General features: G+C 41.9%; 1 protein-coding gene across 5 annotated transcripts in view; it reads right to left on the bottom strand.

Annotated features, from left to right (window-relative positions):
• The window catches only part of wake (wide awake), a 51,279-nt gene that overhangs the window by 5,440 nt on the left and 19,597 nt on the right, over window positions 1–26,242 (bottom strand). Inside the window, exons 3-10 of one of the 5 annotated variants that reach the window (XM_036817029.3) lie at window positions 25,466–25,674; window positions 23,850–24,288; window positions 22,915–23,253; window positions 14,577–14,968; window positions 889–967; window positions 720–823; window positions 522–659; window positions 230–454 (exon numbers count right to left, since the gene is read on the bottom strand). In XM_036817029.3, coding sequence (XP_036672924.3) covers window positions 230–454; window positions 522–659; window positions 720–823; window positions 889–967; window positions 14,577–14,968; window positions 22,915–23,253; window positions 23,850–24,288; window positions 25,466–25,674 — 1,925 coding nt within the window. Of the gene's footprint in view, window positions 1–229; window positions 455–521; window positions 660–719; window positions 824–888; window positions 968–1,097; window positions 1,650–2,314; window positions 2,566–4,394; window positions 5,089–11,229; window positions 11,293–12,233; window positions 12,487–14,576; window positions 14,969–22,914; window positions 23,254–23,849; window positions 24,289–25,465; window positions 25,675–26,242 lie in introns of those variants that run through there. The other 4 variants (XM_065866955.2, XM_065866956.2, XM_065866957.2 and 1 more) reach the window with 4 other exon arrangements.

The raw sequence follows: 26,242 nt of genomic DNA, 5'->3' as shown, positions 1-26,242 counted from the left end.
AGATGCATAATAATAAATGCTTAATACTTATCATTTTCAAAATGTAACAAGCTAATATTCCTTAAACGGTAAAGGAGACTCCTCACACACGAAGGGTTTAATCTGACAAACAGCGCGAATTGAATAAGAAACCACTTCTTAACCACAACATGACGGCCTAACCACAATCCCATGTCCCATTCCCATGAACATCCGACTATCTCCGCCACTTGACGTTCCTGTGGCTTACCTTTGAATTTCGTGCCAATGGCCCCCTCGAAGGGCTCTAGGATTTGGACGCTGATGGAATTGTCGCCGGTGACATCGACGACCACGGAGGCGGGTGCATCTGGTGGTCTGGCCTGATCCCATCCAAGCTGCAAGCGGCGCAGTCCCTTCACCCGCCTCTCCCAGATGCCGATCTGTTTTTCCACCTCGCTACCCGTGCAGCCAGTCACCGAGGCGCTTGAATTGCCTGCCGGGAATAGATTCAGATTCTGATTAAGTGCACCCATTAAATTGACTCGATGGCCACCACTCACCAATTATGATGCTCGAGATGGAGGGACGCGATGCAAACATGGGCGGGCATAGACCCTCGGGTCCACTCAGATCGTGAATCCGCGACTCGGCGTCCTTGAGCAGGCCGTTCAGCTTCGTGCCGATGGTGTCCACGGAAACTGGGGATTGAGATTGATCGATGAAAAGAGCAGTCGAAAGAGAAACCAGAAACCACTTACATTGAGAGCCCTCCATAGCGCCATGCTGGAGCAGCATCCTGGTCATGGAGCGATTATTACTGAGAACCGCCAGGTCCAAAGCAGATAGCCCGTCGTTATTGATGCTAAAATAATTATATATATATTTATTAGAATATATTTAGATCGAATGAGAAGTAGTAAAACTAACCTATTCACATCTACGTCGGTGGACTCTAGGATAGTTCTCGCCTTCTCCAGATGACCATGCTCCACTGCTGAGAACAGAGCTGTGAAGAAAAGAAGTATAAAACCAAATAAGTGGTCTTCGGAAAACCTTTTTCAGCTTTGATAGTAAGTTTTTTAAAAGATAAGAGACGGTGGCGATGCGTGCCAGGTATTGGTATCTATAAATCCTACCATGCAAATGCAGATTGCTCTGCGTCAGCTTGTCCAGCTGGGCTTGGGCCAACTTCAGCTGTTTCTTGGACATTTTGCTGGCCCGCGGATGAGGGGTATTCCCTGGGATTTTACTGCGCAGCTGTACCGGCTGCCTGTGCACCGAAAGTTGTCCATTCGCCGAGGCATTCTCATCGCCCAGGGGAGGTGAGTCCAATTCGGAGGAACCCGTCTCATCGTGATCATCCCGTAGCTTGGCATTCTTGGGCTGCGAGTGCCTCGAGATGCACAGCTGGGATTGGGAATTGGATTGCGAGTCGGTTCGCGCGTGAGGCAAAAGGAATTCCATTTCCTTGAGATCCTGCGAGTGACAGGAGATGGCTGTCCGTATCTTGGCTACCGTTGCATGCTGCGTCAGCTGCTCCGACCAGCGACTGGTGGACAGCAAAGGAGCCGGATAGTAGGTTGGGTAGTTGTCCTGGTTGTTATTGCCGGCACTCGGATTTACCGCCTTATCCCGCAGCCTGACACTATCGGTATCCCCGTCACGTTTATCTTGTGGCAATATGTTGTCTATGTGATTTGTGTAGAATAAATAAAAATAAATAAAGGATATCAAATGAAATGCAAAAATGAAAAGCAAATAAAGGGATAAATAGAAATTAAACGCAGATGTGTGTATGCAAATATTTACAATGGCAAATGACCAGGAGCACCACGTTGTGTGTGAGTGAAAATGTAATTTAATTACAATAATTGTCGATTCTGCTTGCAATTAATAAAATATTTAACATTAATGCCATTCTCCCCTCTATTCATCGCGGCTATTATTCGATGCAGTTTGGAAATGCCGTTGCAGTTTTGCCGATGACCAAAGCCAATTAAATTAATTATGCGCAAGCCAAGTATGTGAGTTTTGTTTTAGAGCGTGTGTGGAGTGTGTTAAGTGAGGTCTTCGTGAAGCAGCCAACCCACCTGGACCCGAATCCGAATTAACGAAAACCCACCCAACCACCCACCCACCAGTCAACGAAGCCAGCCACCCACCAATTTTCCTCCAATTGACTTTAATTCGCTGTCTTATAGCGGATACATATGTGGGTTGTTGAGTGAGCGAGCATTTATGATGATATGGTGTGGCTCTGTTTTTTAATTACCCCTCATGGGGGCTTCTCCTCTATGTGTATATATAGTATATATACGGGTTAAGGGCAGCCAGAGAACTACCGATCTCTTACCATCGATGGCATAGTGGCTGTGGCGACGTTGCTGTTGCACCGCTGCTGGCGATGATGATGATGTCGGTGATGAAGTCGTGGTGGTGGCACCTCCCCGATGTGGGGAGACTTTCAATTGACAGAACCTGGTCAGCTCGTTGAGCGTGTGAAACGATTTCTGACGGACGAAGACCGCCGGAGAACGCAGACAACTGCTCATCGGGAGCTTCTGCGGCATATTGGGGACTTTGGTGCTATCGCTGTGGTAGCATCTGCAAGAGCACACAACATTAACGACCCGATTTGGCCATGGATTAAGCCAGTTTTTACTGTCTTCACATGTGTGCAGCCTATACTCTATATACCCCGTATCTACGTGTTTATGCACACTCTTGTGAAATGAATATTCATCCTCATCTCGTATCCCCCACCCGTTTTACGGGTTTCGCTGATGGTGGTAAACAAATGGGTATGCATGGCAAAGACAAATGCAAACGAGTCACTAAGAAAAATCGCTTTGTGATGTAATGATAAAGCACGAAGATATCGGGCCTGGGAAACCCTACCCTTGAGATAGACCCACAGCTGCCTTTCCCTGGTGTGTGACACACACCATTTGGAATAGTTCATTGACCTACTTGATGGGGCAGTAAAAATAGCAAATCAAAACTTGATGGATGTGCAATAAAGAGTTCGGGAAAAACACAAACAAAGACATCAAAACATAACTTAGATATACATAAACTCCCACTGAATCACTTTGTAAGTCGCTTGCCAAGTTGGCACCAAATGTGGCATTTATTGGCTAGAAGGAAGTGTACGAGTAAAGTTTGCATACAACGCACTTTAAACGGTTTCACTTGCATATTTTCTTTTGGTGATACTAACATCATGTCTTTTGTTGCGCTTCATAAACTCTTTCAAAACCGTTTTTTATAGTATTATAAAAACACTTTTATCTCACTCGGTCTCCACAGGAAATAACTGCTTTATCACCACTTTAATGTTTTCAAAGGATTTAAAGGGGCACCTACAAACATATCAGGTAGAAGAGCGGCTTTGGTAAAAGGAAATCAACATTCCATTCAAACCCATTTTTATACCCGTTACTCGTAGAGTAAAAGGGTATACTAGATTCGTCGGAAAGTATGTAACAGGCAGAAGGAAGCGTTTCCGACCCCATAAAGTATATATATTCTTGATCAGGATCACTAGCCGAGTCGATCTAGCCATGTCCGTCTGTCCGTCTGTCCGTCTGTCCGTCTGTCCGTCTGACCGTCTGTCCGTCTGTCCGTCTGTCCGTCTGTCTGTCCGGATGAACGCTGAGATCTCGGAAACTATGAGAGCTAGGCTATTGAGATTTGGCGTACAGATTCCTGAGCTTCTTACGCAGCGCAAGTTTGTTTCAGTAGACTGCCACGCCCACTCTAACGCCCACAAACCGCCCAAAACTGTAACTCCTACAGTTTTAATGCTAGATAGAAAATTTTAACTGAAATGTATTGTTCTCAACAATAACTATCGATTGACCTAAAAAAAAGTTTGCCACGCCCACTTAAACGCCCACAAACCGCGAAAACCTGTGACGCCCACAATTTGCATGCTGGATAAGAAATTTTAACTGAAATGTATTGGTGTCGTTCATACCTATCGATTGATCCAAAAATAAATTTTCCACGCCCACTCTAACGCCCATAACGCTTAAATCTGTCTACCGCCGGTAGGTGGCGCATTTTAATCTCGCTTTGCTGCTTGCATATCTCCATTTCCCTTTGAGTAACGGGTATCTGATAGTCGAGGTACTCGACTATAGCGTTCTTCCTTGTTTAAGCGTGGATTTGTGGATTTGATTTCTTTGACGAATATTGCTCGGATGTTTTCTGAAGTAGAAAGACTTTTTGTCACAAACGTATTTCAGCTACCTGTGTTGATAGAATGCCAAAAACAAATCCGAATATGGCTGATTTTACACTAATATCAAACACATAATCAAATTTCTCCTTAATAAGTTTTCCCATGCACAAAATACTTTAAAACGGGAACCATAATTTGCATTTCGACCACACTTCTGAGTAATTCCAAGGATTATAAGGACACCTACGACTGTTCAGGTAGGGCATCGGCTTCCGAATGGTGGCTGTGCGCATGCGCGTAGTTCCATAGATGCCCTGCTGGGCATGTCGAGTGATATCCGCCAGCACGGAACTGGATTCCTCACCACTCAAGGTCTTCTCTAGATCCGAGTCCAGTGTGGCTTTTGGCGCCCGATCTGTCCGCCGGCAGTAGCTCTCGGGGATCTGTAGCAATTTGCAGGCCTTCCGAGGCAGGGTTGCTCCCACTGGCAATGAGGACATGAGCCGTTCTATGCCCAGCTCGCCGAGGTCACAGGAATCAGAGTGCATCTCCTTTTTCAGTGGCACAAATTCGTTCTTTCCCTTCACCTTAGTGGTCAGAACGGCCACCGCATCCAGATCGCCTAGCATTCGCAGTGCCTTGACTGCCTTGCTCTTGTCCAAAAGTGCCGATCCTCGCGAGCTTCGGCTGCGCATGTGCAGCTGGGTGCGCAGCTTGAAGGGCGACTGCAGCGGCAGGGCGGGACTGTGTAGCTTGTTTTTTAGCCGGCGTAGGGAGGAGCGGACGGAGTGAGAGCGGCGCAGGGCGGGCAGCGAGTCGCCGCTCTCAGTGTCCTTCTGCGGCGTCACTATATCTGCTGCCACAGCCGCCGCCTCCTGCTGATCCTTCAGCTTGGCATACGAACTGAGAGCCTTGCGACGCTCCATTGGTCACGCGAACTGGTTCACTTTATCTTTGCTTTTTCCGCTTTTTATTATGATATTTTCCCTGAATTAGTTTCTGTGGGAAGGCATGTCCTTCATATGGGAAGTTTTTCCGTTTTTCGATCTGTTATGGGTTTTATGCCAGGATTTCCGTTGTTCGCGTCCCGTGGTTCAAACTCGAACTGAGAGCAGTTTCGGGACGTGATTCAGAAGCAAATACCCTGCTCACAGGCTCTCTGGATCGCAGACTCTCCCTGTTTATATTTATCTCTCCTGATCTCTCACCGTACAGTCGAGTTCAGACCTCTAGCATTGAATTGTATTTATCCAGAAATTTATAAGTCAACTAACTTATATCATTCATTCTTAAATCATTATAGTACTTTTTAAGTCTCGTAAAAACATTACAATACTATTTTGCTAACTCTGTTATCACCAAGTAAGTATTTCCAAAAAATCCGATTAGAGTAGATTAGATAAAAACAAAATTGATCACATACATTATTGATTTGACTCACAGCTATTGCGTTTTACTACAGAAAGAAAATCAAGTAAACTAACTACAATGTTTAGGGGTCACTTAAAAAAATGTACTATAAAAGTCCTTGAACTATTGTTGTTCCCTCAGCTGTATTTTAAAATACTTCCTTTATAGAGGGTCTGTGGGTAGCTGTTCTCTTTTTTTGAGCTCTCATATTATTTTCTTTCTCTCCCTCTCAGAATTTCCAGCGCGCTACCTACCCTTTAAAGGTTATTTTCAGGAAATATCAATCTACTTGATCCCTGTTTACTGGGCTTCGCGCTTTTGGTTTAATTTTAGACGGGACCGCATTTGCATATACCTGCCTTTAAACTCGCCTAAGCTGTCGCGGTTCCGAAAAATTCACAAGGATGCTTTTGTTCTACCCGCTTGAGGGTGAGAGCGGATGTTGTAAAATCAATTATCGGGTATTTCAGGCACCGTAAAGCAAAAACAAATCAGCCGGGGTCCTTGGAGGACAAATGCAGCAGCTCCTGCGGCTGCTGCCTTCGATTCCTGGCCCTGATTTATCGAAGTCTGTCGTCGGCTGCTATAGGTGTCGTTGTCGCCCCGGGCAATGAAGACAAATGGAATAAATGAAATTTATGTCGCGTCTAGGAGTCGTCGTCGTCGAAAGTCAGTCCCTGATTAGACTCACCAAATGCTCCAGGGCAGTAAAATGGAAAAACTAATTGGAACCCCGAAAACGAAATTGAAATAAGTCTGCGAGACTCTGAGAGAGTGTGCCCCCAATCGAACCGAAACTGGTTTCATTTTTCAAATTGCTTTTATTTACGTGTGTGTTTTTCTATTTGACTTCCATTTGTTTGCTAATTTTAGACATTGTCCCATGTGGATGAGTGTCGCACGCCGGTTTTGGTCCACCTGTCAACAGCCACTTAGCTCCTCGGAAATGCTGGGAATTAGTGGGTCTCGGAAATCGTCTATTAGTAATTAAACGTTTGCGCGAGGTCAGTGACGAAGGGCGTTGCGGTGAGTCAGGCCGGTTTCAGATTTAGGTTTAGATTAAACTCTGGCTTAGTAAACATATCAACAATTGATTCACCGACGAAATGGAAACTAATACCTTTGGAATTTTGGAGGTTTTCTTTGTTATTTATGCCTCTGTCTTTAAAAGATGATTCTTGGAGTATATTTATTCAAAAGAATTCTAATCATATTTCGTTCATCATTCAAATAAGTGGGTTGTGGGTGCTGATAATTTTCACATTCATTTCTTTGTTTTAAACTCAAATGAGTGTTTTGATGACTAAATACTTGTTATAGTATGTAAGACAACATGTCATTACATTTAAGGAATATATTTTTGCTGCAGCTTTGTTCAGAAATTAAATGATTTCCAGTTTGCCAAAATGCTTTAGGTAAAAATTAAAACAAAATATTGCAATGAACATGTATTTTAAGTTTTATCGCCAATAAAAATCCCAATATTATGATTGACAATATCCTTTTTGACGAAGTGGATTAGCTTAGGGCTTTTTAGCTGATATTATCAGAGAGTTTGGCTTTTTCCTTCCCGCTGAAATCAAACTAAACAGCCAATTGAGGGTAGGCAATAAATACAATTTGCTGACCCATAAACTTGAAAAAAGAGAGTGACAGTAGCCAAAAAAAAACACTCAGAAGATGGAGCTCGAGGCAGGGTGAATGCTTTGGGCACTCGGTTTTGCAATTGCAGGATAATAAAATTTATGAAGCTACGCCGCACAAAATTGCCCAACATAAATCACAGCAAAGGCTCTCTCGACGACAGATTTGGAGGAGTGAGATGATATGGGAGGACGGGATAGAGGTCATCCAAATCCCCAAAATCCCCCTGGGTACACAGAATAACATAATCCACTTAATAGAGACGACCAGGGAGTCCCGATAATGGGGTTTACTGGCACGACTTCTCCCCGTTCGGAAAACCCCCCCCTAAATTATGCAGAATTAATCTTACATTCTGCGCTGTCATAATTGTCAAATCTACCACACATTTAGCAAACTTATGAGCGGCAGACAAGTTGCCAAGCATCCAGGCATCCAAGCAAGCGAGCATCCAAGCATTTTCGACTTAATTTAAATAAATTTGTCGCTTCCTCAATAAAAGCTGCTCGTTCTCCGAGTTATAAAGTCTGCTCGGTCTGGAGTCTCCCGATGGAAATGGATAAAAAGGCGGAGAACTCTGACAGGCGCAAACAAAAAGCATATTTTATATGTCGCTGATTTCGAGTGCAAATCGCATTATGAGGAGTTCAGCGGAAACGCTAATTGAATTTAAGTAACCCCAAGGCATTCCGGCGGCAGGCGGGAGTCGGGAATCGGAGCTTTAACTTGACCTTTGTCTCTGCAATCAGCAAACGCATTTAATTCTATTGGTTTACTGTGCCAAATCACGAAACTAATGTATTCATATTAATCAGATATGCAAATTGGACCCTCGTCGCTATCACAGACACAAAAAAAAAACTGGCGAAAAGAAAAAAAACCCACACTCTCGGCCAAAAAGCCAACAGAAAAAGTCCAGGCCAAAATGGCAATAAACGTTTCGACCGGGTCACTCGGACTCGACCAACTTCCTGGCCTGGCCTGCCCCATTTTCCCTTGCCATCTTCCGCCTGATCCGCTGTGGAAACAAACACAAACCAATAAGCCAGCATTTAAAATTATGTAAATCTAGCGCGATTTGCACAAAGTTTTTGCCGCTGACTGGTTTTTTTTGTGGGATTTCTGTTTTTTTTTCTTCCTGAGCAGGGTCAAGGCGCAAATCTGTCGTGCATAAAAGGATCTGGGTTTTTGCTTTTGATATTTTTTTTGGATTTTAGACTTCTGGCCCGCAAATTGAAAAGTTTATGCGGGATATGAGACCCCAGTTCGGGGTAGGGAGTGCACTATTAGCATGGTTTAAATACGCACACAGGAAAAAGTTTCGAAATCAACAACGAACTTTTATCTCACTAATTCTATAAGTCCCTTAGTCTATTGTGGCTTAACACAGTATTTATTTTAACATGTTTGAAGGTTGTTCGTGAGTAAAAAGGGGTGCCCTTTAAGCTTGCTCTTTTGTTACTTGTAATATCTAAAAATAAAAAAACATTACCCTAGAAGTGAAAACTATACATTTTTCTAACAGAAGATGCTTTTTCTCCTAGTTTTGTAAGTTATTAACATGTTTTTGAAAATCTTTCATTACCTTCCTGATAAAAATTAACATTGCCTTTCCTTTGAACTTCCTAGAATTGTTCTCTTTGTACCAATTTCCTTAGAAAACCAAGTTTGCCCTGAAAGACAGCTCCGAGCTCCGGCCACACATTTGGGTCACTCACCACCACAATTGCGTGCCCCACTGCCTGTTCGTGTGACCTTTGAGGGCATTAAGTTCAAAAGTCGCACAAGTTTTTCTCTGCGGCAGCTAGAAAGCATTTGACATATGTACCGCCCATATCCCATAGCCCACAGCCATTCATTTGCATTCTCTTATGTGTATCTGTATCTACGAACGCTGGATATCCGCCCGGGTGCCGTGTTTTGGAATTGGGATTCGGATTGGGCCTCGCCGTGTGGGTTCTACGTGCTCATTGCGTTCTTTGACAAACGTGACAAACGCAACTTCAATTCAGCCGTCGAAGATATGTTCGGAATCACAGCTACAACGTCAACGGCAAGCATTTCATTTATATTGTTTGATATAAAAGTCTTTTGATTGATTTCACTTTGCTTATCTGCTTTGTAAAGCGATTTCCATGAGAACAGCCCCACTCCGATCATAGAAAATGGAACGGGGGAATAGCTATAGACATAGCTTTAGGTAACTGGAGAAGCTACTAAGGTCAGTCGGGTTATTCATGGGGGGACTGAGCTGACTGAAGACCATTTTAGCTTAACAATTTGCATGACTCGTTGGTCGCGTTATTCGAAATTCGAAAATCGATGCGAAGGCCTTTAAAGAGTTGCTCCTATTACAGAAGCAGAGAAGCAGAGATTCAATAAATTAGCGTTTCTTGGAACTAAATGAGTCAGGCGTGGGCGGGGTCGTTCTGGATCCGGTGCTATAATGAAGGCATTGAATGAAAGCCGTAGAAAACTGCTAAATGCATAACTGCTTGAAAATTGAGACTTGTTATACGACGAATTAGGCAGCTCACAGAGCTTCCTTTTGTTCGTTGAAATCGAGCGCTATAAAAGCCGTTCTTATTCAAATTTCGTTACCACACAAGTCACGCTATTCCCTTACTTTAGAAAAAGGCCAACAATGTCCAGCGCTTCGGATCACACATTCTACCTTAATCATTGGGAACACACCTACGGGGTTTGCTTGGAGTCTAAACCTTATCTGCAGACATATTATACAATACACATCGACGACAACTGATATCTTCGCCTGGGCTTGTTGTTCTGTTGCTTATGTTTGCTTTTCAGCCATGAGCCGCGCAAGTTTTTGAGCTGCCAAAACCAACAAATGCGATAACTATAAGATGGGTTGAGGAATACGTACAAGCAGGGGAAGGCCAAAAGTAAACAAACTTAAGGAATTGGTAAAAGTTGCCAGCAATGTGCCACAACAAATTTTGCGATGAATTCTTTTTTAATCAAACATTTAAAACTTTTTAATAAGTGCACAACTCAAAATAAAATAGAATAGAAAACGCAAACACAAACTTTGGCCTGAGGGGCGTTCTTAAGTGCTTCGGGTCGGTACACCTTCCCAAACCCTCAAAAATCCTCTTTCAGGTGACGGTGGTTCTCAGAACTTAACTACACTATGGAAAAATGCTATCCCCACTTGTACTTTTTTGGCTATAGGGCTTAAATTTCTCAATAAATAATTTTTATGTAACACATACATTTTAGTAATTATTAGATCATAGAATTTTAATAATCATTAATTGATTTTATATATTATAAACATTTTCCTCTGTGCAAAGAACCCAGAAAAACGTATTTTTCATGCTTAAAAGCCACTAACTTTCGTTGTACACTATTTTTTATTATTTTATGGGTAAACGAAAAACCAAAATATAAGAGGCGCATACGTCTGTTGAACTTTATGGGCGGAAACGTTTGGGTCTTTACGGGTTTGTTTTGCCAAACGAACCGAGATAGAAACAACGGCTAAAAACAACCGTTGAAATATTAATGGTCAGCGTGAACTTCAGCTTGAATTGGCTGCAAAGTGGGTGGAAAATGGGAACTTGGTAGGACTAGGAAAATTGCGTGTTGAGCCAAAATTGCAGCTGTCAACGGCAGAAACTGCAGTTCGTAAACAAACCGCAAGGCACAACGTGCATTGGGAAAAGCAGTGGAAAACGAGGAAAAACTTAGCTGAAAAGAGATTTTATTTTTACGGTGGCGGGTTTTTCCGACTAACAGATGAAACATTTTCCTTTTCAGACGCCGACAACTTTGACTTTCCTGCGGTGTGAATAAACCTTGGTTAACAAAAGCCAAGACAACGCAAAAATTTTGCAATAGTTCAAGTTTTTCATGTCGTTGCATATTTTCACCCCTCCCCCCATCACCCACCCTCGGAAAACAACAACAAAGTAAGAGGCTGCCTTTGTGTAAAAGTGTGTGTCTTCTTGGGTTGTGTGTGTGTGTGTGCTAAAGGTGAAGTATGTACGTGTGCGTGAGCTTACCTGTTCATTGTGCGCGGAGCGTATTTAAAATTGCAGCACAAACCACTTTAATGAAAACGTCGACTGTGAAAACAACACAACAAATGAGACAACAACAAAGATCAGTCGGCTTGCGAAAAGCTTTTTACAGTTGCAGTTTCTTGCGGCTGTGTGAGTGTGAGCGAGAGAGTAGCGCACACAGAAAGAAAAGCTGATGAAGTTGTTGAGTTTACCATTTTAGACAAGTATTCTACATTTGGCAACATAGCATTGTAGTTTTTTATTCACCAAGTCTTAACAAATTAATTAACATTGAATTGTTATTTGTTTTTGTTGCATTTTTGTGTTTATTATTATCGAGCTAGGAGTTGTAACTTTTCCAATTTAAATTGTGATATATGATTTTGTCACCAAATTGATCGATACAAGCAGTCAAATTTCTTCCTGTGTACATAATTATGTTGCATCAAAAAAGAGGGGGGAGGGGGCGCGTGCAGTGAAGAAGAAGACGCATCAACAGGGAGACAGTTTGATAGACACGTGAGTAAATTACTCTCACCCTCCTCTCTCTTCCCGTCCCTCTCTGGCGCAAAAGCAAAAGTTCACTTTCGCTGCCCCCTCTCTTTCTTACGCCGGAGCAATTGTTGTTGCGGCTCCCACAAAAGTTGGACATGCAATCCAATTACCGTTAGAGCCCAACTGTCTTCCAGCAAATTGCAGTTTTTACTGGCACGTAATATTTAATTAACATTGCAAATAAACACACATCACAAATTTCTCTTTGCCTTGAGGCTATTTACTGTGTTTTTTAAATGCTGTTTTCGGTTTTACGTTACTTTTTTAAACGAAAGCGACGCCTTTAGTTTTTTGACACTTCTTAAGCAGCGGCACGCACACACACTCTCTTTTTGGCTCTCTCTTTTTTTTCGAGCAGGTAACACCAACATGGTGATCTTTCTCTCTCTCTCCCTCTCTGTCGCACACTCACACAGGGCAGGCTCAAACAGGTAGCAGCGTATACGTACACTCACACACACGCAGGCGCAGCAAGCGAAGCAGAAACAAAACGCCAAGAGACGCGTTTTTTCATTTGCGCAATTTTCACAAAATTTGCCACTATTTCGGGATCTTATTCAGCACTTTCAAGGAAATAGTAGATAATCCATCCAGTGGATGCGAATTCACCAATTGGAGCGCTTGGCTTTTCAAAACACTAACGATCGAATGGGGATTTCTTATACGCGACGCCGACGCGTAGTGCGCTCTCCGCTCAAAAGACGATCGTTGAATGAAAACGCTGAGAGAAACGAAGTTAGTTGTTGCGCCTGCGATCGCCATCGTGGGGAACTACCGTTGTTGTCTGTCGGCGTTGGCGTCGCAGTCGCAGTCGGCGTCGACGCTAGCGTTGGCGTTGGCCGCCAATGGTCAGCGCTTCACAGTTAGTCGCAGTGTTGCCAAGAAAAGGCTATTTCTAGTGGCAAGGTATTAAAAAGCTAGCTAGTGTAGCTATTTTTTAATGTCTAAAAAATGGATTGTAATATATTCGTTTTGATCACATTTAAAGATTGAACTTCTAACATAAAAAAGCCACTATGACATCACCAAAGATTTTGTATACTTCTAAAAGAACACTGAATTTTTTAATAGTTTAAGAAACTTAAACATTTTTAAAAATGTTCAAGCTAATTTCTAAATCACTTTTTAATTTTTATATAAAAATAAATGAAGTCTGCGGGATTAAAGACAAGTTGCCAACACTGAAAGTTCGTCACTCTCTTTGGCGTTGCAACTTGGAAGCTCCTCTGCTGGGGGCAGCGATAAAGGGGGACAGATAGTGAGTGGGAGAGAATAGATCACTCTCTCAGAAAGTCGGTTTTTGCGCTATCGTAGCGAGGAGGCTGGAAGAGGAAGCCCGGCTTTATTAATTTATTTATCACAAGCATTTTCTCAGAGAAGTCTCCATATATAATTACACAGAAAAAATTATACCATTAAAATGAGCAATTTTTAAACTGAAAATATAAAAATATTATTCAAAATACAATGGCTTTAAAATTTATATTACATTTTCTATTAGAACTTCTATATAAATCTTATTAAAAAATAGTGAAATCCTAACCATTTTTCTAAATGTAATAATAATCTTCACAGTTTACTGTGATTTGTCTTAATCGTAGACTTGTTCCGGTTCTTCTCTCTTCCCTTCCACTCTGATAGGCTTTGAAGTGGATTTCCAGCAAAAGTTTGGTCATGAAGTTTTGTTAAAAGGAAGCCGCTTGAGCGTTTTCAACAACTTTTGGTTTTACTCTAGTAACTATTCCAGCCGATTGAACCACGAAGCACCGAAGCACAAGTTTTCACCTTTAGATGTTGTTGGGTGTTTTAAGGCCTTAAAAGTTAGTTTTGATCGACGGCTATGCTAAGTGTTTCACCTTAAACAAAAGTTTGTGCAGATTCTCAAGTTCGTTGCATTAAATTGATTTTCTGATTTATACGCCTCTCTCTCTGATTTCCAATCCCTTAGACTTTGAGCTTCGAGCACTTGGCCCAAGTGGCAATCGATTTAATACCGCGCCTGCCCGGCTTTCCATCCGGAAAACTCAAGTGCGCATTTGAATTTCAATCAGCCGGCTGCAGCGAAATAAATAAGCCACCGATGACTAGAACGATGAGCTCTTTCCGACCACTTCCATTTCCCCATCTGGTCAGGAAGTTCACTTCCCAACTCGACAGTGATGGGTAAGGTACATTATTATAGTCAATTCCTATAGTATATTATAGCAATCACGATTTCTCAGTGTTATTTTAATGGATATTACTTTATCTATGGAGGGGAATCCTCTTTTATGTAACGTACATGATTATTATAGACGAATCGTCACTTTATATGGGCTTATTTCTCATACCTTGATAAGTATATCACAAAAAACAAAGGCATCTATATATATATCCAATCCCTATATCTCATTACTGCGCAATATATTCATTATAAGTCATTATTAAACATGTTTTGTATTATTGATCATAACTGTGGTTATTAATTAGAGTGCCTACAAATTTTATGGGTCATTATGGGTCTTAGCACTTAAGGTATAGGGAGTTTTCCCTTCAAATGTTACCCGTTTTAATTAAAATGAAGGTAAGTAATAAATATTTGAGTATTGATTAATATAAAACCTTTGTTTAAGTTGAATGTATGTTAAGTGTAAATATGTTGAGTTATTGGTGGAGATTAAACGAGTTTGTAAGGGTAAAGGGCTATAAGCTAATACCAAAAGATAGCTCCCAACTCTAACCAACGATATGGCACGCATCGCCTAGCAACAAAGTAGATATTGTGGATTCCGCATCCGATTTTCCGCACTCACCGTTTATGATTCTGGTCAGCTTGGAGCGGCGCGTGGAGGAGGGGCTGAGCATGCTTTCCCGCCGGCTGCTGCAGGCACTGCTGCCCCCGTTGCCGCCACCAGAAGCTCCATGGTGACCCGAGCCCGGTCCACCCGCCGATCCGGATCCGGCTGGCGAGTCACCGTAATTGACATTCAGCTGGGCCTGCGCCTGCGAACCAAAGGAGCTGGGCGTCGAGGTGGAGTACAGGCTGCTGGCCGAAGGACGTTTGCTGAATGGCGAGGGGCCGCCGGAGGAGGAGGTGCCACCTGGTCCCGTGACGGCCAGCGAGGGGCGTGGCGACTCACTAAACACAATCTCGGCAAAGGAGTCGATGCTGGCCGAGCGTTGAAGAGCACTGCTGTCCTTGCGCCTGCAACAAAGAAGGAAAGGGAAAAAAAGGAAACACATAAACCAAAGTCATGAAACACGATGAGCAACTCAATGGATTCTGGTGGGGATTCCTGCGGGGGTGGGCACGCCGATGGGTATCCCTCTAACAAGTGCAAACTTGCAGAGTATCGTAATTACTTCACGCTGTCTGACATTTTAATGAGCTGCCCGCAGACCATTAAGTGCCGCTGCGGTCACTGGCCGGCCTAGTTTGCCATAATGTGACCGTTTTTTATGGCCAGGCCGGGAGGAGAAAGCCGCCCGCTCGCCGGGGCAGCGGTACAAGTGTCGCCACTGCTGTGCAGGTACACGCAAAAATACTTGCTAAAAAAAATTAACTTATTAAAAAAAAACTTAACTAAGTCAATGGATACTGCACTATTTTAAAAAATATCGAATTTTAATCATCATCGTAAAGGCCTATGAATACTTTCTGAATTTTTGAATAACTAACTGGTTTTTTCTTAAAAAACCATCGTAACCTAGAGAAAAGTCAAACTCTTGGTACATTTTTATAGTTAATCATGACATAACTTGTGATTCAAATAGCATGCTAGTTCCATAAGGCATTAACCAAATGTCATTTGGTCTTAAAGGGCCGTAAATTAGATTATATCTTCTTAAGGTTGAGGTTATGTTTAAGAATTTTATAGCAATAAATAGATTAGTTTTTAAAATGAAGTTTTAGAAATAAATATATAGTTAATGGGACGTTTTAAGTATTATTATTGTTCAAATTCTACAAACTTAGAAAATGCTAAAAAAAAGAGTGGTTATATGATTTATTATTTAGTTGTTTTAGAAAACATTGCGAAACCAAAGATTATGGGATGGTACCAGAGTTATCCCTATAAAATCTATTTATAGGTTATTGAAATTGTATAAAATTGTATTTATTTTGTTTCTCGTTAGATTATTTTTTCGAGTGCGCCTCCAGCTGGTGCTAATGTGTTGCTGTGGGTAATGCTGACAAAGTTGACGCATGTTCATAGCTGGTCGAGCGTATTTCTTCATTCAAGTCAAACACTTTTCTGCGTTTTTTCCGCACTTTTCTTCCGTTTGGCTGGCACGCTTTTGCCCATGACTGGCCAAGTTTATGGCCTGCGAATCGAGGTGAGTGATGTGGCTCTGATGGGTCAGCGTAAACTACAATTTACGGTCCACTTGGCGGCCTAGTAATGGATTAATTTGCCATCTGCCTGGGAAACGCGTTGGACAGGCTGGGCACTTCATGATTTGACTGCACATCGAACTTTAGTTGCGAACTTTGTTTTCCTTTTGCTGCATCATATTTTGCTGAATTAATTTGCAGGCCGCACACAAATTGAGTTGCCTCTGCCGGCACTCTTTTCTCATTAAGAGCATTTGCATAATCAGAGTCAAGTTGGGGATCTCGACCGCATTAAGCACGACCCAACCTTGGGGCTGAACTTTCTCTATGCCAGTGACTGGTAACCAATTTGTCCTCCAATGAAAGCTCATATATTAATTGCGAGTTTCGGATGTGTGTCTGTGCCAACATGTCGTATGCGCAACGTTTTCAATTAAAACCGCAAAGGCTGTCGGCAGTCTCAACGCCCTCGTAAAGTCAAATAGGGATTGGAATGGGGGGGTGGTATTAGGGGACATAAGAAGTCGCCTTGTACATACGTAGATGCATTTGTACACAGGCTAATTCTGTTAATCCGAAACCATAATAAACCCAGAGAAGCTCTTTCCGATCTTCGTCTTTCGCTTGGGTTCTACTACCCACGAGACAATTAAGTGAGTTTGCAATTAAACACATTCATAATTTGCCAACAGCTAAATACGCTTAATCAACGCAAATTCAATCAAATTACGAAGCTTTTAAGCAACAAACGAAGTGCTGCCACAGCCCAAAAAGAAAACCCTTTGCACATCAAGCAGTCACTTACCCTGTTATACTGCGGAAAATTCGAGGAACTTCTTGTACGACTTTATAACAATTTTAAAGAACCTTTGAATCTTAAGAAAAATCATATATGGTTTTTGGTTCTGATAGGTCTAAAAAGTGCGTAAGTTAGCTCTTAAGCTTTACATCATAAAAGGACTCAAAAATTGGGATATTAACGAACATATTTATTGATAATATACATTTTCTTTTATAAATAATGGCATAAAAACATATATGACACTCAATGTGAACCGATATTAAATATGATATGAAGTCATGGTAATTCATTTCATGCTTTAATACTTCTATTATTCCAAGTGCAAATCCCATAGTAAACTGTGCTGCAAAAACTTGTACTCGTCATCGTCGTTGATGGCTGATAGCTGGGGTATTTTAGGTCTTGGGTATGTGTCGGTTTGGGGTTGGTTTCGGGGTGGAAAGAAATATAAGAAACCCCCAAGCCACAGACACATTTCACGGCAGGCGACAGGCGGCAAAGTAGACCCTAGTTAGCTCTACTTGACTTGACTTGCCGCTGTGGCATGTTGCCCTTGCTAGTTGTCAACCTCATCGTCGGCGGCCTGCGATGCAGATGAGAAATGACAGGCGACCATATGCCCCGAGTGCTCGGCTCTCTAAGTCTAAACCTCCCTAAGATGGTAGCGTGTTTGCCGACAAACCTCAAAGTGTAGCTCTGGATAAGGCATCTAGGAGCCGTCGATAGTAATGATTGTTATTAAGTTATGCATACATGCGAAGCACTTTAACCAAATGCCAACTGGTGGCAATAAGTCAGGAGTTGGGCCAAACAAACTTGGCCTGTGTTTTCCTTTGCCATCGAGATAGCATATCGAAAAATCAACAAAACAGTCAAGCATTTGACTTGCTAGGGTCGTAAATACATGTTCACCAGGTGAAACAAGCGACCTGAATGATGAGATATGAACACACGGAAAACAAGAAACATTTCCTGAAACATCTATACAGAAATTTAAATGTACAGATACCATTGAAGATCATAGCTTTTAAAAGTATTCACTATAATTCTTAGAGGTTTAGGTACTTATGATTTTTTAAGTTTTATGATGATGATGATAATTTTGTATATTGTGAGTTCTGTTATAGACGTCTTAGGTCCCAATTTTTCTCCCTGTACATTTGTGTGCCATTCTCCCAGGTGAGTGCCTTTCCATGCCAGGTTTGTCTGTCATTTGGGCTCCCTATTTACACTTTTCACACAATCCCCCCGCCCCATCACAAGTGATTTCCAGGCAATGTGCTAGGAACAGGTGACACATTCACGCACACAATCCTTCCCTGCTTAAATATTTCGAACTTGGTTCTCCAAAGCTGAAGTGAAATTTTCGGTCATGTCCTTGGAAAACTCCTTTAAGCTTTCTGAAGGGCGTAGGTGCTGTCAGCCTGGTGTGGAAAATGCTCTTAATAGGGACTCTCTGACTGTGGATTCGGATGTGGGTTGGCAGCCTCAAAACAATTGACTGGGACATGGCTTTGTGTCGCATTTTCAGTAATTGGATGTGAGTGAAAAGTGCATTGGGCCATGGGAAGTTAGTTAACCCAGGATCGATATGTGGGCGTGTGTGCTTTTGGCCTGGTCAAATGAGCCCCATATTAGGCCTAATGACTGTTGGCCAACTCCAACCAGTCGTCGACTCTTTCAGGGGCACATCTGGCAAATTTCTGGTTGTTGTCTGTCGCTCATCATCAGAGCGGGGTTTCCACTGGCATTTTCCGACCTTTTATGCGGATCCCCGCTCAAAGGACACAAAGTGAAACAGAAAATAAATCAGCAACAGAATGGCGGCCGTGCCACACAAATTGATGTTGACAAGTCGGCAACTTCGTCAGGGCTTTTAGCAAAACTTTTTTTTTGCCCCGCATTTATTTTGTTCCGCGGAGCCGCATGCAATTTATAAAATTTTACACTACATAACCTGCCGCCGCCCACGAAACCCAGCTAATGAGTTTTGTCATTGTATTTGTTTTCGCATCTCGGTGTGTGTGTGTGCATGGCGCACATGACGTATGCGCAATTTCAGTTATGGTTCGTTTACTCGAACTTCCAGTGGCATCTTGTTGTCCCAGCTAGTTTAGTGGCTTCTCCTGCCGCAGGAGCAGCGGCGACAAGACGCACAAAACTTTATCCACAACATCAGACTGGCTGCGCGGTGGCAGGACACGATTTTATTGGCTCCGCATCGCGTACTCTCTGTCTTCGGATACCTCTTGATAAGAAAGTGCAGGGGTATAATAGGTTTTCACCTCAGAAGTAGCAAATATTCTGTTGATTTGCATCTAAAAATTCCTAATAGATATTACTAGAGTTTTAAAACCTCTTAAAAAGGTACCCAAAAGTATGCAATAAACGAAGTAAAAATACCGTTGCCTACTTTTAAGCTCTTGATGCCTAAGTGATTTCTATGAAACGCTTGAAATACCATGAATACCAATGACAAATTGCAGATGTGCATAATAAAGATGAAAGCCTTTCATTTTGTATTGTCGGATGTATTAATTCAATCAGAGCAGAATGCATTGTTAAAGCTTCGGTGGGCTTTCAGAAATCCATATCCATTAGCGAACAAATGTATTTTGCCAATGACAACGTATTGTTTTACAATCACTGTGCATGTGTGTGAGAATAAATCATCCGGAAATTGGTTATTGAATGGAACCTCTGTTTGGATTAATTTTGAGTGTCAACATTGCAACTGAAATCAGTGAGTTGGTTTTTAAACATATGTTCCTTCATCATAATAAATTATGCCTTAGGTTATTTATCTTCTGTATTTGCCAACATGTCTTTCTTACTTTTAATTTTCTTTCAGAACCAAAATATCAGATACTCCCCGGTCGACTACCTAACTTTTCCTTGTTCACTTTCTTAAAATGCCGAAGGTTCTGGTGGACCGCCTCCATCTTTGTCTTTGGCTGTTGGCTCATGAATAATGCATTCACAATTAAGCCAGTGAGGACTGAAAAAACCCCAACTAAGACCCCAACTGGGGAGTTTCTTGGCCCACTCCCCGTAGCCACTCACTCCATCTTGGCCAAGCTTTGCAGCTATTATTATGCGCATTGCTGGCTTCCACTCTTGCCATTTACGTTGTTTTACTTGCGTACAAGCTCGTTGGCTCTAAATTTAGCAACGTAAAGTAATACAAACAGAACAGAACTGAACAGTACCGAACAACAACGATGGCCATAACCCGTCCCGAAAAAAAGCGGACTCCTTTTGTTTCGGTTTGGGGTTTTTGCATTTTAAAATATCAAAGTTTAAACACATAAAACAGTGACGTTGTTGCGCCAGAACTCAGTGTATTCAGTACATATATCCAGTGTCCTGCTGTCAGAAAGTAGAAAGGGCGGACAAAAGCGTTGCAATCAGTGTTCGGGGGAAATGGGAAAGGGGAAGGACCTTCTGTACCTCCTGCGGCTTGTTTGCCAAAATGATTTTACACTCTTGACCATGGTCAACGGCAAGTGGTCCATTGTGAAGTGCTGCGGAGAGTGAGAGTTCAAGGCGTAGTCCTGCCGCTCGTAAATTGCTTAATCCCGTCAGGGACATGTGATATTGGCCAGTCTGGGCTGGCTCGTATAAATGATGTTGCCCCAGCGTTTCCCCTTTGGCTCCACGTCGATAAAAGTGCTTACATAATTAATCAGGACTAGTTTGATTCGCCCACAAAACCCGTTGAAGCTTGTGAATTTGGAATTAGCAAGTGTGCTAAAATTAGGAAAACCCATTTAACATGTACCCCACTTCTAAATTATTCAGTGTTGTTTAACCAGCACACAAATTAAACCACAATTAAATAACTTGCATTACATTTGATTTACTCATAATTTCGCCGTTTTATACAAAAATAAATCTATTTTTTAATAATGGTGGGTTTTATTTTTTAATCACATTTCAGTGGTTTTTAAATGAGAGCACAAAACTCTATAAATAAATTAAATTTCATCTGCCTGGCAAATGAAATAATAGGAGCCCAGAAGTGTATAAATGCTCATTTTGCCATCGGCCATATAAACGTAGCGGTAATCTTTATCGGCGTAAAGAACCGGTTGTCCCGATCTCCATTTCAAAAACTTTCCTTTTTTTCCGGAGGCCAGGGATACAAATCCGATACCCGATTGTTTATGCCCAGCCAGTAAGGTTGATTCCTGTATTTCGCACTAATTGCGTCAAATTCCTCTTGGTTTTGGAAGGATGCTAGATAACCACCCATCTTACGACAGGTGCTTGCAGCATCTGTCCAATTTTTCTCTTCTTGAACTATACGAAAGTATCTCGAACCGAATTTCTCAAAATAAGGTGGAATGACTTTTGTCCAAGTCACTTTCTTTTCTTCCGTTGCCATTTTAATTCCAGTAATGCTTTCATGTATGCCTTTCAAATGACTTTCCATCTCAGCCTGCTGAATCTCCAGATTTTCCAATCTAGTTGTGGTTTCATTTAGAATTTCGTCCAGTCTGATTTGTGTTTCGTTCATTTCGGCCAGCATCGCATACCACAGGTTAATAAGCTTGGCGTGGGGCTCAATCAACGGAAGAATTGTGGTTAGGCAGTGGTCTCCACATTGATTTAACTGGTCCTCCGATTTTACTTCTCCATACAGTTTCCACACCAAAAATGCGTATACGAAATATCTTCCGGACTTGAACATCTTAAAGCCTGAACAACCGCTAAACTTAAAAGCTTATAATCTACTGTCTTTTCATTCCGGATTTTCTTTGCTGGTTCCCTAAAAGTGTTCAGTGGCATGACATAATCTTAAAGGAGTTTTTATTTTATGATAGATTTGACACACAGAATTTTATGAACCCCCTACAAAAGGACACTTCGGAAAATCTCTTTCTAACAAAGTACCATAATGATTATGGCATAATCTAATAGGATTAAATTTATATATGATCTTAAATCAGCTTGTTGTTTTTTTTTATCATGACCATTAACTGAGTGCGTGGTGTTTTATAGTCGGACTTCGCTGTTTTGTAATTACGTTGCTTCCCGTTTGTTTTTATTTGGCAAACTCGTAGTTGCCGGATATTAGGTCACTCATTTTTTTCATGATGAAAATTCCAAAGTCTAGCTTAGCAGCCCCAAAACATTAAGCAAAAACAGTCGTTGAGAGTAATGACTTAATGAATTGTGAAGAATAATAGTAAAACGTTTGTTGCTGATCTACAAAATAGAACTATATATAACATATATGTTCTGAGGACTACCGTATATGATGCCTTTTAAAAATACGAAATGCAGCCCTAATTCTTCTAGAAGAACCCATTCCGTATAGTTACTTTACACCCAAATGTACTGATTCAAACTATTTTAAGCCAAGGCTATTGAAGGTAATTGAAAATTACTAGAAACATATGAACTAAAATGTAACTGAAACGTCTTGTTGGGATTATAACTTAACTGGTTTCCCCTTGAGGCTGCTTTTGCCTTCGGGGTGAAAGTTACCCTTAAGCCCCCATAATACCACCTGCAAGTCAGCCAGCTGGGTTTGATTTGTGCAACTTATCGTGCGGAGGGAGTGACGTTAATTAAGCCAGCATCGTGGCCAAGGGAAGGGAAGGTGCTAGTGATGCCCCGGGCGTGTTAATCTTGCGACTGCATGTGTCTCCATTAGCCTGCCGTGAACCGTAACGAATGAAGACAAATGCGGCACTCGAAGGCAGACCAAGCTGCTGTCCTGTCATCCAGTCCATCCGTCCATCTGACCATCCCTCCATCAGTTCCACCATCCTCATATGGCCGGCCATTAGGTGGCGGACCCAGAGACACACGACCGAGATCAGCTTTCCAGCTCGAGGGCGTAAATGAAATTAGCTAATTGCACCAGTTCGCCACCAGAGCAGTCAGCAGTCAAGGTGAAAGTTGACAGCGCAGACAGCGGTGGTTGTGGTGTTGATGGAGGAGGAGGAGGAGGAGGAGTAGTTGGCCAGGGGGGATTGTTGCGTTGTAAATTACGTATACGCACCTCTCCCAGGACAGTCGACGTGGCGCCTCATCGCCGAGTCCCAGGCCCAGTCCTCTGCCCAGACTCTGGACCGCATTGTCAGCCGAGGGCGGTGGCTGCAGATTGGACCTGCCTGCCAGGGCGCTTGATTGATGCAGCAATTTGGCCAGTCGTGTGAAGGTCGTGCTCGATCCAGAGCCGGAGCCGGATCCGGACCCCGAGCTGGCCGACTCCGCCAGGGGCATCTCGTGCAGGGTGTGCTCCCGGGACATTGGCGTTGAGGCCTCCGAGGAGGCGGCTGCTCGTTTCCGGGCTGCCAGTCGATAGGCTCGAGCAGCCACCACATGGGGAGCTGGAATTCTGCAAAAGAGATAGGTAATCTCATAAATGTATCGTATAACAGATAATTATACTTAAGAATTTAGTTATTAGGAGAACCAATCACCATCTCTTAACACCAAAATTAGAATCTTAATATTCGAAAGGAAAAAACAATCCATAGCTTGAGATCTTAGGTATTATTATATTCTTATTCACATGGAATACTTTTTAAATCAGTAACTTAATTTTCAAAATAAAAAAGGGAGAGTTATATTCTTATTCACATGGAATACTTTTTTTGGCTAAACCTTTTCCCACCTTCTTTAATAAACAAAAACCACATTATTCTATTATATCCGTTCAAAACTCATAGCATAATCATGAGTTGCCCTCCTTAGTCTATTCCCATAAATCAGGACTTATTGGCGTGAGATAGTTCGATAAAAGAAGGATGTTGTTAGATTATGATAGTAATATATTATATTGTCTGAGATATAATTTATAACCTTTTGCCTTTCGCGCAAGCAGTAGCTATTTTTGTTTTCCTTCGTATTATAGAGAATTATACTTTCCTTTGGCGCTTTTTATTGGAATAAAATCCCTAATGAGGATTCTCTTATTTAATAATTACCCACCTTAGCAGCAGGGATCCATCCGCGTGGCACTCAAAGTCATCGGAGAGTTGGAACAGTGAGGAGTCCCCCAGGTGGTGCAGATGTTGCAGATGCAAATGCTGCTGCTGCAGTTGCTGCTGTTGATGCAACTGCTGCTGCTGCTGCTGGTGGTGGTGATGCTGATGGTGTTGCGAGTTCTGATGTTGGTGGGGCGTGCTGCCCGAGGACTTTCGCCGATAGACCAAATTGCTATCGTCTTTTGGCAAATTCAATGATTTCACCATCAGTGTGTTGTTGTTGTTGGCCAAATGCGTGTTGTTGTTGTTGTTGCTGCTGGCTGGGTTGTTGTTGCTGCCGCTGGTGTTGTTGCTGCCGCTGTTGTTGCTGCCACGTGTGAGCAGCGACCAACGATGACCGCTGGCGCTGCCGCTGCGGCTTTTGCTGCCCAGCAAACGCTCGTCTGTGTGGGTGAATAGTTTGAAAATCAGATAAAACGTAGGGTAAATACATATCTATATATGCTACATGTCTATATATGCACATTGTCGTGTGTGGCTTAAATGCACTTCCATTATATTAATCATAACTCGTGCTGAAAACCTGTCAAAAGTTCTTAATTACACACTGTGCTGGCACACTATGCCAAACCCACATACATGTGTGTACCCAATGCCACAGAAAATTGTGCAAAGCTTTTTCATTATAATTTTACTTTCTTTTAACTTTCAGGAATTTCCGGAAAACTAAAATTCCGTGAAAGAGCCTTTCCAAATTAGAATTGTCTGACCATTTAATTAAATCCGATTACTTTAACAGATAACGTGATTTGATTTGGTCTTAAAAGTAATTTAACTTTTAAATACTTTAATACTTTTTTATAAAATATATAAAGTAATACTATAATTGACCAGCTTTCCGTTTTGTAATTTTTGAATCACACACTACGGACTTGAATTTATATTTTCCTTACTCTTTGGTCAATTAGTTAATCGAATCGGTCTATTGGTTTTGCTTCCATGAAAATGTATTCAAGCCCTCTTTATGGAAAATTCCGGAAAATGATTTTGTGCGGAAAAGGTAATTCACAATTTAAAAAGGCATTCAATAGCCAGGTTGTGAAAGGCTTCAATAGTTGGTGTTCTAAGTATGCAAATAAGCCTTTAAAAGCAACTCTCAAAACGGGCGGGAGAATACGTATATGTGGATTGTATTGGATGACCTTGGCCTGATTACGGGCTTAACTAGTATAAATCAATTTCTATGCCGAACCCGAATGCTATCCAAATAAAACCGCTTTACTCTTTAAGCGCAAATAGAACTGCGGTTAAAATACAAAATGTAAAGAGCTTTGTAACAATTAAAATGTGAAATACAATTTTCAAGGTAATAACTTAGTTATTTTCAACGAAATTGAATGGTTTTTGACAAATTATAGTTCAATTTCAACAAACCAAAAATGTATCTTTCCTTTCTCTTCCGCACTATATCAATTGTAATTATTTATGCCACATTAAGTCCTGAAATGTGATTTTACATTAAGTGAGCGATGTGTGAGGAAAAAGCGGTTGTTGTTCCATCGGATTTTTCAATGTAATTAACCCATTTCGAGGGCAGTAGTATATACATATTATACGCACCCAATTGAAATGTTTGTTTGTCCGTGTGCAGCGAGACGACCGGAAGTCCTGGCACAATGATGGCGGGCAGTGTGCGCGACCGTAACAATGGCGGCGGCAGCTTGCGGCTGCCGGGTCGCGATTGTGACCCCGAACCACACCCTGCTCCGCCGGCCATTCCGCCTGCACCACCCGCAGCGGCGGCGGCGGCGGCAGCACTTTGCTGGGCTCTGAAATGAAACAAGGAAGAGTGAAAAAGGGGTGAAAAAGGGGTGAAAAAGGGGTGAAAAAGGGGTGAAAAAGGGGTGAAAAAGGGGTGAAAAAGGGTTGAAAAAGGATGAGTTTGGGTGCGGAAGAGCCGGAGAAGAAAGTGACAATAATAAGTTAATGCTATTATTTATTAAGTGCGACGAGTCGGGAGTGTCAGCAAGCAAATGCAATTATTTCCCGTCCTCATTGCACAGCTCCATGCCATTTCCGTTTCATTTGCATGTGGAACCCCCTGGCATTCCTTCTCCAGGACTTATGTATTCTTTTGCACACTGAGCTAGGGTAGGGGTTACTTTTCAAAAGTATTTTACTGTCTTATGTTCTTGGTGACACTTTTACAAAAGTCACTTTAGCAATTCAACACAGTTGTATGAACATCTTGAATGTATTTTAATTTAAGAAGGATCTCTTAATGTCATGTTGGGGTTCTAATTTGTTATCTGTCAGGGAAAGTTAACATGAAGTAAAATTGCTCAGAAAGACAATATTGTTTAGTTGTTCTTTAATTTTACGAAAGACGATACTTTA

The sequence above is a fragment of the Drosophila suzukii genome, chromosome 3, assembly GCF_043229965.1.
Source record: "Drosophila suzukii chromosome 3, CBGP_Dsuzu_IsoJpt1.0, whole genome shotgun sequence".
Classification (NCBI taxonomy): Eukaryota; Metazoa; Arthropoda; class Insecta; order Diptera; family Drosophilidae; genus Drosophila; species Drosophila suzukii.
The sequence above is the reverse complement of the archived record's forward strand: the minus strand, read 5'-3'. Positions and strand labels throughout refer to the sequence as shown.